The sequence below is a fragment of the Ipomoea triloba genome, chromosome 1 (genome assembly GCF_003576645.1).
Source record: "Ipomoea triloba cultivar NCNSP0323 chromosome 1, ASM357664v1".
NCBI lineage: Eukaryota > Viridiplantae > Streptophyta > Magnoliopsida > Solanales > Convolvulaceae > Ipomoea > Ipomoea triloba.
In genome coordinates this window covers 36,674,173-36,685,423 of record NC_044916.1, presented here as the reverse complement: position 1 = coordinate 36,685,423, position 11,251 = coordinate 36,674,173, and the positions used below count along the sequence as shown (strand labels likewise).

The 11,251-nt window shown below is 37.9% G+C and overlaps 3 protein-coding genes across 6 annotated transcripts in view; 1 reads left to right on the top strand and 2 right to left on the bottom strand.

The window, feature by feature from the left end:
* The window catches only part of LOC116013271, an 8,015-nt gene extending 5,402 nt beyond the window's left edge, over positions 1-2,613 (top strand). Inside the window, exons 9-16 of the mRNA XM_031252942.1 lie at positions 67-479; positions 570-677; positions 778-1,052; positions 1,139-1,390; positions 1,493-1,593; positions 1,763-1,861; positions 1,977-2,085; positions 2,212-2,613. Of these exons, the coding sequence (XP_031108802.1) occupies positions 67-479; positions 570-677; positions 778-1,052; positions 1,139-1,390; positions 1,493-1,593; positions 1,763-1,861; positions 1,977-2,085; positions 2,212-2,385 (1,531 nt within the window). The 3' untranslated portion in view covers positions 2,386-2,613. The remainder of the gene's footprint in view (positions 1-66; positions 480-569; positions 678-777; positions 1,053-1,138; positions 1,391-1,492; positions 1,594-1,762; positions 1,862-1,976; positions 2,086-2,211) is intronic.
* The window catches only part of LOC116022633 (uroporphyrinogen-III synthase, chloroplastic-like), a 9,712-nt gene extending 3,130 nt beyond the window's left edge, over positions 1-6,582 (bottom strand). For 2 of the 4 annotated variants that reach the window (XM_031263410.1, XM_031263419.1), the window contains exons 1-12: positions 6,479-6,582; positions 6,099-6,405; positions 5,858-5,945; positions 5,662-5,728; positions 4,991-5,109; positions 4,800-4,895; positions 4,100-4,155; positions 3,770-3,855; positions 3,476-3,610; positions 3,224-3,282; positions 2,660-3,095; positions 1,532-1,603 (exon numbers count right to left, since the gene is read on the bottom strand). In XM_031263410.1, coding sequence (XP_031119270.1) covers positions 3,240-3,282; positions 3,476-3,610; positions 3,770-3,855; positions 4,100-4,155; positions 4,800-4,895; positions 4,991-5,109; positions 5,662-5,728; positions 5,858-5,945; positions 6,099-6,326 — 918 coding nt within the window. In that variant the 5' untranslated portion in view covers positions 6,327-6,405; positions 6,479-6,582 and the 3' untranslated portion in view covers positions 1,532-1,603; positions 2,660-3,095; positions 3,224-3,239. The remainder of the gene's footprint in view (positions 1-1,531; positions 1,604-2,659; positions 3,096-3,223; positions 3,283-3,475; positions 3,611-3,769; positions 3,856-4,099; positions 4,156-4,799; positions 4,896-4,990; positions 5,110-5,661; positions 5,729-5,857; positions 5,946-6,098; positions 6,406-6,478) is intronic. The other 2 variants (XM_031263428.1, XM_031263436.1) reach the window with 2 other exon arrangements.
* Positions 6,583-7,367: 785 nt separating this feature from the next.
* LOC116022354 (polyadenylate-binding protein RBP47-like) lies at positions 7,368-10,815 on the bottom strand. The gene is made up of 6 exons (XM_031263044.1): positions 10,193-10,815; positions 9,004-9,487; positions 8,583-8,647; positions 8,355-8,485; positions 8,177-8,273; positions 7,368-7,802 (listed from the first exon to the last, which is right to left on the bottom strand). Exons 1-6 carry the CDS (start codon positions 10,601-10,603, stop codon positions 7,629-7,631), a joined length of 1,362 nt encoding a protein of 453 aa, XP_031118904.1. The 5' UTR covers positions 10,604-10,815; the 3' UTR covers positions 7,368-7,628.
* Positions 10,816-11,251: the final 436 nt, after the last annotated feature.

The window sequence follows — 11,251 nt, the reverse complement described above, 5'->3', positions numbered from 1 at the left end:
CCCCCCCCCCCCACCCACCTTTAATTTCTCATTCATGGTAGTATAAAAGATGAATTTAGAATGAAGCCATCAAAAGCTTACTAAAGCCAAGATGAATATCATGCTGAGGCTTTCATGGTTGCTATTACTTCTCTCTCACAAACAAGTTTTTCTCATTACATTCTGTCATGCTAGTCAGGTAGAATACCTTAGCAAGCTGCTCGAGTCTCGAATAACTGAAAACCATCTCAATTCAGAGATGTGGTCTAAGCTAGAAGATGTTACAGACACTACTTCTCCAGTATATGTTGGACCTCAAGAAGGGCTAATGGAGGCTGACAAGATTGATGCCTTGCCAATGCAGCCTCCTGGAGTCAACTTTAATCAATATGCAGGCTATGTGACAGTAGAACCTAAGGCGGGAAGAGCTCTGTTTTACTACTTTGTTGAATCTCCTCGGGATTCTTCCAGCAAACCTCTACTCTTATGGCTCAATGGAGGTAACATAACAAAAGAAAAATGATGCAATAGATAATGCTAGTCTAAATTAATGCAGCAGATAGTAATACTTTTTTAAAAATCTTTGACAGGACCAGGATGCTCATCTTTTGGCTATGGAGCTATGGAGGAACTTGGACCTTTCAGAGTGAATAGTGATGGAAAATCATTGCACGTGAACAAATATGCAAGGAACAAAGGTAAACAGCTATAGATTGTAGTGAATTAAAAAAAAAAGTTTCAAATGCAAAGATGAACCGTGAGGTTAAGTCTGAAGCTTTTAAGCTTGCTATTCAACAGTGGCAAACGTACTTTTCCTGGAATCACCGGCCGGTGTAGGATTTTCCTATTCAAACTCTAGTTCTGACTATGACACCCCTGGTGACAAGAGAACAGCCAAGGATTCTTATACTTTTCTAATAAACTGGCTCGAACGATTCCCACAGTACAAAACTCGAGATTTTTACATTGCTGGAGAAAGCTATGCTGGTCATTATGTGCCTCAGCTAGCATACACTATTCTAGCCCACAACAAGATTTCTAATCAATCATTCATCAACCTCAAAAATATTGAGGTAAGTTAAATTACTAACTATGCTTTCCAAACTAAAGAAGTATGAAAACTAATTCTACCCATAATAATGTGTTTTGTGTTTTGAAGATTGGGAATGCTTTGGTACATAATGACATAAACATTCAAGCCATATATGACTATCTTTGGTCCCATGCATTGATCTCAGATGAAACTCATGCAGCAATAAACAAGTACTGTGATTTCCTTAATGGAAACTACTCAGACACATGCATTGGATACGCAGGTCAAGTAGGTAATGAGATAGGCTATATAGACATATATAACATTTATGCTCCACTCTGCAATGAAAAGGTGGCAAAGCCTAAGTCATCTGATATGGTGAGTGTTCATTCTTCTACAACATAGAATCTTAACTTTGTCCCACTCTGTACATTATCAAGCTAACTTGAACTAAATTTCATCTGTTAAATTGGCATAAAGGAATTTGATCCTTGTTCAGACAGCTATGTTGAATCTTACCTCAACCGTGAGGAGGTGCAGAAGGCTCTCCATGCCGTCAACACCACTTGGTTCATTTGCAGGTACTCCATTCTGTATCATAATAATTCTCAGATTTAAATCAAAAGTATATAATACTATATAATTAAACGCCATCATCTCCTCAGTTACTACCATATTACTCCATAATTCTTATCATTAAAGAATCAAAAAGAGAAAAACTGTAACATTTCCATTGAAAAATATGCGCAGCAACAAAGTTGGATGGGGGAACTGGAAAGACATGCCAGGAACTGTCCTGCCCTTAATCAAGATGCTCATTGCAAATCAGATAAATGTATGGATTTACAGGTAAATTCATCAAACAAAGAACAAGTAATCTGTCTATTAGTTCTTCATGCTCAATTCCATTAAACCTCACTGGGAATTTGGAATAATAACTTTGCCAGTAATATAAAAACTGCAGTGGGGATATAGATGCGCGAGTTCCAGTAACATCATCAAGGTATGCAATAAACACCATGAAACTTCCCTTGGAGAATTCTTGGCGTCCATGGTATTATAATGGTGGCAAGGTAATGGTTGTATTTCATTCCCCCTACTTAATTTGGTAAATCCACAACAATATCTTACTTAGAAACAGGACTATTGTTGAAACAATTTTCTTTCAATTTTTTTTTTTAATAATGTACAATTGGCAGGAGGTGGGTGGATATGTGGAAGGGTACAAGGGATTGACATTTCTTACAATTAGGGGAGCTGGGCATGCAGTTCCTAGCTACCAACCAGAACGTTCACTAACTATGATTTCATCATTTCTTCAGGGGAAACTGCCCCTGCCTCTTTGTAGGATAAGATTCCATCAACATGTATAAGCCATTCTGCTATGATAGTGAAGTTGGATAGTATTCTTATTCTGAAAGCAAGTATTATAATACATGAGTATTTACAAACTAGAGTGACACCTTGGTGGATGCAGCAATAATGCAATATGAAAGGTTTAAATGTCCTATATGTAAAGATCTGGAAAGAGCAATTGTAAAAAGACTGGTTCAAATCAAAGAATATATACTATAAACAACTCAAAGACTATGCTAAGAACAGAATATGTGCAGCAGAGATATAAATGCATGAGTTCCAATGACATACACAAGGGATGCCGTGAACAGCATGAAACTTCTGTTCTGGGCTGCTTGATGTTGCCACATCAGTGCAATAGTGGTATTCCAACAGTACTCTAATTCCCAATGTCATCTGTATATTGAATCAATAAGATACTCAATAAGAGAATAAAAGGAATTCTTTACAGTTTAACTAGGGAAACATATCAAAATTATTCATGCATTATCAATCAAATCTATTGTAATGATTATTGTACAAAATGTCCCAGTTACATCATCCAAGAACATATTGCCAGATGTATATGTGCATAGCTCCTTAATAGCAAAAATTGTACTCTCGAAAGTAAATGTGAGCTCCAAACGCCTAGTTTCAGAACCCTATGGAGAGTGCTAAGCTAGAACTCCTTGCACGGTTTTAAAACTGCAAGTCTAATCACCTGGTCTAGCCCACCAATTCAAAAAGGCTGCAGAGAATGAAGAGTTAATTTAAGAAAGAGGAAATGATTGATGATTCATAAGTACAAAAATAGAACATGTGAACATGCACATTTGTTTTTGAAGATGAGTGATAAGCTTTGGAACAATAAATTACCAGGAAAGCTTTGGATTTATTCATGTTCATTCAATGCCTCAAGAATGCATTTAACCCACCTGTATATTCAAAGGATTCAACAGAATAAATATGTTTACTTGATAAGGTGGTAATGAAAAACACATCCTTCAGCAGTTCAGCTTCACAGAAAAGTTAATACAGCTGAGAGAATCTTGCAGTCCTGACGGAGCATATAAAGGCTTCCCAATAAGAGCCATATTTCTTTGAATTAGCTTAAGAGAAAAGTATTACCCCTCAAGACCAGGATTTCTAGAATAGTATATATTCTTGAACCCAATTTTTTTAGCAGCTGAAGCAGTTGTCTTGCCAATGCATGCAACAGCATTGTCCCACAGCTCCAATGCTGGAATGAGATTAGCCCATGCACTGTTCATTGTGAAGATGAGGGATTCAAAAGCCATAATTATTTCATTTTGAAAAAGAAAACAATAGATTCATCATCTGATAGAGTTCTGGTGGAGTTCTGAGCAGCTGTAATAAATATTGAAAATGCTGCTGCATCAATGAACTATTGCAGAATAGTACCTGATGGCAGAAGGTGATGCCACGGCAATAACAGGGGCAGAGAGTGCTTCTTTTAAAAGATCCTGGTCAACATGTTGGACAGATGCCTGCAAATTGCAGAAAACCCATTAGAGATTACTGATTTTCTGGAATGCATATGTGATCTAGCTAGCTAGTTTATCTGCTATTCTCAATACATTATATTAACAAAACTATGCTAGAGACTTAGAGAGAAGCTAGTTTACAGAAAGTTAAACCCATTACGGAAACAATAGCAACAATAAACACTCAGAGAATCAATGACATCAACTTCATACACTAATTATCGCTATATCAAACATAAGACTGTACCGTTGTGTATGTATTCAGCCGAGTAACCTCAAATCCACGCTTTGAAAGGCCTTCCTCTGGAAAAGAAATGTCAAATATCAGTTTAAACTATATTGGCGGGGAAAGAGATGTAGAAAAGGAAGCTTGGCAAACAATCATTATTGTGTGGACCATGGTCCACACAGCTATGTGGACCATACTATCAAATAATGTACTTTTAGTATATTAAAAATGTACATTGTATTCAAGGGATATACATTATTTGTGCACTATTCAAGGATGGGGCTTTTGAGCCATTAATGAATTCCCTCCAACCAATTATATGTTCTTCATTTCAAACTTGTCTAGAAAGAATCACTAGGAACCTTCAGTTGTCAATCCTATTTTTGATTTATTAAGAAGGAAACCTCCCCAACCAAACAGCAAAAATTGTGAATCACCATGAGGACTTGATCACATGTTTCTGGTAATTTTAGTGAAAAATATGTGGAAAGCATAAAGCTTAACAATATTTAATATATAAACACAAAACATGGAAAGCACCAACTTTTGATTTTTTTTTTTAAATACTAACTCTTGAAGCATTAGTTATAACTACATTCTTCTCAGTGAACACATTTAATAATAAGCTTAGGACAGTATACAGAGGGATTGGGAAAGAGTATAAGGAGAGATGGAGGAAATAAAAAGATAATTCATCTAATATAGAGTGTTAACATACCAATCTCGCCACTGGCTTTGGCTGAAGCAGGATATAAAACAGTGCACTTCTTATTCTTACACTTTGGAAGCTCTAAAGCCAAAACCTCAGCAGTTGCTGAATACGACAACACAGGTGCAAGCTTAATGCCAGATAGAATTAGCAATCTATTCTCAGGCAGTGTCTTCTTAACATGGATAATTGAAGCGCACCTTTGGAAGGTGCAAACGCAACGTCAAGATACGATTTTGATGACTTAGTGACATCATCAAATATGCTTGCTGTGCCAGCCCCAAGAACACCTACCTTGACATTTGGGGTTCCAGCAGCCCTAGTTGAAAGTTAGACTACGTGAATCTTTAGGAATTACAGGAAGAATAAATATAAGGGTTAATTACACTTTACCACCCTCAAGGTTTAGGGTAGCAACACTCTACCAAAATTAAAAAACAAATACCTATACACCAAAAAGAAGAAGAAAACAAAACTCATTCTTGTTTATTGAAATTAAAACGTATTCAGAAACACCTATACTTCCAACAGAAAATTGTACAATGGTTTGTGTGTCATAAGGAGTAATTAATTTTAAATTATTGCGCAGTGTGCAAAATCTAATTACTTCCAAAGAGGAAAAAAATAAAAAAGTAGTCATTCCACAAGCATAAAGGGTAATATTGTCTGTTCAATCATTATTATACTGTTAAATGGAGCAAAGTGTAGATTGTTTGGGTTGAGGGTGACAAAGGGTATAAATTACGCTAAATCGAAACTCTTCTTTCAAAGATAGATTCAGGATTAATATAATCAGCATTAGGACAGTTACTAGAACAAAGCTAGCTTATATATATGTAATTTTGTTATCAGGGAGGGAGCTGGGCCTTACTCCCAAGCATCCAGAAAAACCTGTCCAGCCTCCGGTGAAGTTATGACAATCCAGTCAAACATGTTCTCTGTTGTCACAAGCAATACAAGAATAAACACATTATTATGAAGAAAATAAACTAGTCAGGCGAGTTGAGAGAAATCTTCTAATAGCCGTAGCCCTATCAGCTCAAGCAATAAAGGCATTAAGAACTTACGGTTCAGTACTGTGGGAAGCCTATTCAAATCAGGTAAGTGCATGTGGTGAATGAGAGGAAATTCTAGACAATCAATCCCATGTTTAACCTGTAGATGATGATAAAGGATACCAACGCGATTAACTACAGAATGTGATAAACAATAAGCAAATAAAATATTTAGTCTAAAAAATTAAAACTACAAAAGACAACACTAAACGGAAAACGCTAATCACGCAACGAAATAAGCAGATGATGATACCAGAGCATCAATGAGCTTGCGATTCTTTCCACGTTCTCTGGTGACCACAACTTTCGGCTGCTGCGAAGATGAAGCGGAGAGAGGTAGAGAAGCGAACGCCGCTTCGAATTTGAGGCGGCTAAGAAAGCCTTCGCTGTGGTGTAGTTGCAGAGAAGCGGAGGAAGACGGCGGAGGCGGTGGAGGAACCAAAGAGTAGAGAGAGAGTGGAGACATGACGATGACGGTCATGTGGATCGCCCAAACGTCCTTCCCTCGTTGAATCGCATCATTTCCCGTTCTAATCTATCCCCGTCATGCGACACTTGGCCTTAACGGTAAAAAGAAGCAATTAAATAATTAACTTTTTTTAAATAAATAATTACACTTTCTTTAACACTAACCAAGAATCAATGCCCGGTTGTGGAAAACAAGACAACCGAAAGATGAAGGAAAAGGTTGTGCGCCCCATGATGAAACAGTCAGGAGTTAGAGAAAGTGTCTCCTCACTACTCTCAGAGATCAACCACTACAAGTATGGGCATTTATAATATGGGAATATATAAAATAATAGAAAATCCCTACAATATTGGAGCCCGTTCAGGTGAGAACGGGTAGCTCGACAGACTAAGAGAGAACTAAAAACAACTCACAACCGTCACATGTATTTAAATTTAGCAGATCAGTGACACTGGTTTTTTTTTTTTTAAATGCGATTACATTTTTGTAAATAATTGAACATCAAATTGCAAGTAAATTAAGTTAAAAGTGCAAGTAAAATGTACACTAAGCATTAATGACGTTATCATTAAGTGATGTGAAAGACTTTATCATTAGATGCACGAATGTTAGTATGTTACCAATGTAAATTATTTGCACTTAAGTAAAAATAGTTGCACTTGTAAGTGATTTTACTTGCACTTGTTTATTTAACGAAAATGTCACCACATCATTTTTTAAAAATTACATCTAGTGAGTTATTCTGATTTCACTCATGGGCAAATCGTTTTCTCGCTTTATGCATCCGGAACTCCGAAGTCAAATTATCCTATATTTGTGATGAATTTTGTACTAGTGGTCATTGGAAACCCACACAGCCACACCTTTCACTTTGCAGTTTAAAACAAATCTTAACTCCTAAGTATGACTTCTCATCTACTAAACTAATAACTATTTTAGCACAAGTTTTTTTTTTTTGTTTTTAAACACAAATTTCTAGTCACTTTGCTTTATGAAATAGAACGGTAAACGTTTTTCATTGATTGTGCGGAAAGAAAAAAGACAACGTGCACATGCAGAACAACATATTGGAGTAAGAGCATTTATTCCAAATGAAGAAGTTTCATGTCTGTGTCCAAACTCTAATCAAAATGTCTGAATAGAATTCCTAGATAAAAATCTATTTCTTTCAAGTCAAAATTCATTCCCACTCCTTTCTTGGGGGAGGGATACCTAGATTCTATATTACGCCCAAATCTTTTGAATCAAAGCTGAACATACAGCCATTTTCGCCCTTTCAACTGCTAGCTTCTCTTCTCTTGGACAGACACACCTTCAGCTTACTTGTTGCCGGTGGCTCCCGTACATCGGATAAGCCCCGTAGGGCGTGGCAGCTGCCGCGGCATACATGCTCGGGTCATGAGGAGATGGGAAAGCATAACCATAGCCATTGTAGAAGTGTCCTCCATAGTATGGCCCTGTCCACTGGCTCATGAACTCACCTCTTGTCTGCAACAACACAACAAAGTTTAAGAAAATCCTGTCCTTTCATCCTGCGTGTGCTTAACCGCCACTCGCCTTTTCAGAAAGCCCGTCCAGGCTTAGCTCTGGTACAATAGGCATTCTGGGGATTATGCCCAAAGTGGGCAGATCCCTGGTACGCATCAGTATTTGGCTCTGTGAGACGGTCTTACACCAGACTTTACTCTTTTAGTAATCTTTTTTGCATACATCCACTAGTGTTTTTTGCAAAACTATATCTTATGTAATGATGGGTGGAACTAAACATCCTCAGACGTTCGAGTTTTCCTAAGTAAAGACATAATAAACACAATTGAAGGAGAAGAGGAAGAAGGGGATGGAGAAAGGTGAAGACACATTGCCTCTTTATTAGCCGGATTTCGTCCCCAAGAAAGGCGAACTGTCTGTTTCCCGATTACAAGACCTTTCAACTTCTGCAGTGCTTCCTCTGCGTCATTTCTGCCAATAAAAATCGGATTCATTCATTACCGACATGCCATTTTAACGTTTAGGCAAATCAAAAGTGGTAAGACAGAACACCTCTTAGCAAATTGCACAAATCCACATCCTTTCCCAACAGGAATTTTAACAGAAACTACTTCACCATACTGTAAGAAAGGCTGCCTAAGGTCTTCGTCACTAACATTTGGGTCGAGACCTCCAACAAAAATCTATGATTGTAATATATTAGCAAAACGGGAAAAAAACGAGAAAAAGGAATACGAAATCACCCAAAAAGACAAACAGTCTAGGCAACAATTAACAAACCGTGGTATTAGAAGAATCGCCATCAGATTGTGATCCTTGTGCTGGAGAACCATTTGAATATCCACCTACCACAACAGCCCGTTTCAAAAAGCATTAAGGTTCCACAAAGATTTTGAGTTAACTACCACAAACACAACATTAACATTCTAGTACAAATAACATAAATCTGAATTAAGGTTCAGCAAGTCCAACTTCACATTCCATGGTTGTTAGAAACTATTTATATTCTAACGATAGAACTAATACCCGATCGAAGCAGAGTAGGATGGAGTAATATTTGGTCGTAATAACACATCTAATTAGCACTATCAGACTGAGAACCACCTCGGGGATAAACTATAAACACACTAGAAAAACTTTGGGAGATCGGAATTAATATAGGAAGCCATTTAAAAATTTGAATGAAGGCGTTAAGAATTACCTTGTGCAGCAAATTGCTGTTGATATCCCGATGATTTCCTGGGAGTGGCTGCACCAATTCGCATAGGCCGGCTTGAACAATAAACGCCATTCATTTCAGTCATGGCCTGTGACCTCTCATTATCATCGCCAAACCTTACAAAGCCATAGCCTTTGGAGCGTCCAGTATTAGCATCGATGACCACTTTAGCAGCTTTAACAGAGGGATATTTACTAACAAATATATCAAGCAATAAGGTGTCAGTAACATCTGCAGCTAAATCTCCTACAAAGATAGAAAGATCAGAAGCATTATTGGAACGCTTTTCCCCCATGCTAAAAGTAGCCCAATTCAAACGGAAAGGTTGTTCAGTATTAGGCATTGGAACACCGCAAGAATATGAATGCAAAACTTTATCTGCAGCAGCATGTGAATAAAATTCCACAAAACCATATCCCTCCGAGAAACCAGTCTGCTTGTTTCGAATCACCTTAATCGAGGCAACCTGTGCAATCATTTCCAACTTTAGCAACAGCAGAGGGTTGTCCATAACAAAAAAAAATCAAGAGTTTCAACCATCACTTATCAACAAAACTAAAATCAACAACTTAGAGAATTCAATTTGATCTATGGCATTTCAGATACAATATAACACACATTGAATGCCACCTTCGCATAACCAGACAGAATCTTTTTAGCTCACTGATAAATTCAAGAACTCTTCAAGAAAAAAAAAATGGTAACTTCATTGGTTTTTTTACCCCTAATTAGAGATACTATATTCCACCCCGCAGATACTATATTCCACCCCGCACGAGTAGCTCAGTTAGTTCCAGGGTAACAAATTGTGAGAAGAGATCGAGTTCCGAGCTAATAACCTCAGTGTGAGAGTTTCACCCAATAGTCCTCCCACCTAATGTGCCGCTCAATCCCATCTACAATTCTGTTAGGTCAAGATATGGAGACCTAGGGCGGTGGATTTTACCTATTGTGGGCAAGACAAGAGATAGTATATTCCGTTGAATACCAGATAAAAATTAGTTGAAACTTTGGAATCTTTAGATTAATTGTTAGTTGTAATATAACATCCTAGATTCATATCTAACATCAATAATTAATGTGCAGAACAACCCATCCGACAAATATATTAACGAATCACAAAAAACACATATAATAATTGAGTAGATATGTAATCATCAGTATACTGAACCTCTCCCGTGGTAGAAAAGCAGCTGCGGAGATAATCTTCATCCATCCAATTGTGAAGGTCACCGACCCAGATCGTGCGGTTCTCAGCATTGGATCCTCCTTGTTGTTGCTGTTGCGGCTGCTGAGGAGGCGGCGGCGGCGGAGCGTGGTGGAGAAGAAGGTGGGGATGGTGGTGGTACGACATGTAATGCGGCGTATACGGCGGCGCCGGAATCATTTGGTGCTGCATTACCATCGCGGCCGCCGGGTACTGCATCGGCACCCACGGCTGCGGCGACGACGCCGCCACCGGCGCCGGCACTAACGTCGTCCCGGAAACCGTCACCGCCGTCGGTTGTTGTTGCTTCTGTGTCTCCGGCTGTGATTCCGGTTGCTTATTCTCGCCGGATTCAGAACTGTTATTCGTTTGCATCTCCTCTCTCAAACGTACAAACGCTCTTCTTCTTCTTCTCTACTTCTCTCTCTAACTAAGCTACTGAAACCCTAAAAAGCTAGAACAAATATACGTATTTTTATATATATTTTTATTATATATGTAATATATAAATATAGATATATATAGTAATATATATATATAGTATATAAAGGGAAATCTGGAATAGTTAGAGAGAGAAAGAAAGGGAGATGAGGATGGAGGTTGAGAGGAGGATTTATATTTGAGAGGAGGATGACGAATTCATGGGAAGCCCTGCAGTGACGTGTGAGATTTAGAACCGTTGGATGAGACTGTGATTGCCGTAGGATATCGGTACGATGTGGATGCATACGTAGTCTCTGGTCGGCCGCCAATTTTGGGAGATTGGGTTGGGTTGAGTTTGCTTTCTGTAATCTGAGCCAACAAAACACTCATATATATATCACTCCCAGTTTTCTTTTTTCTTTTCTTTTTTTTTTTTTGTAAAAAATAAGTTATATAAAATGATACTCGGTGTTAGATTTATGAAGGTAGTATTACTCAACTGTAATATTCCATCCTTTCAAAAAAAAAAAAAAAAAACTGTAATATTCCATGGAATGTTAGCCTTCCTATCAACTGAAATTGATTATGCTATGTTCTGAA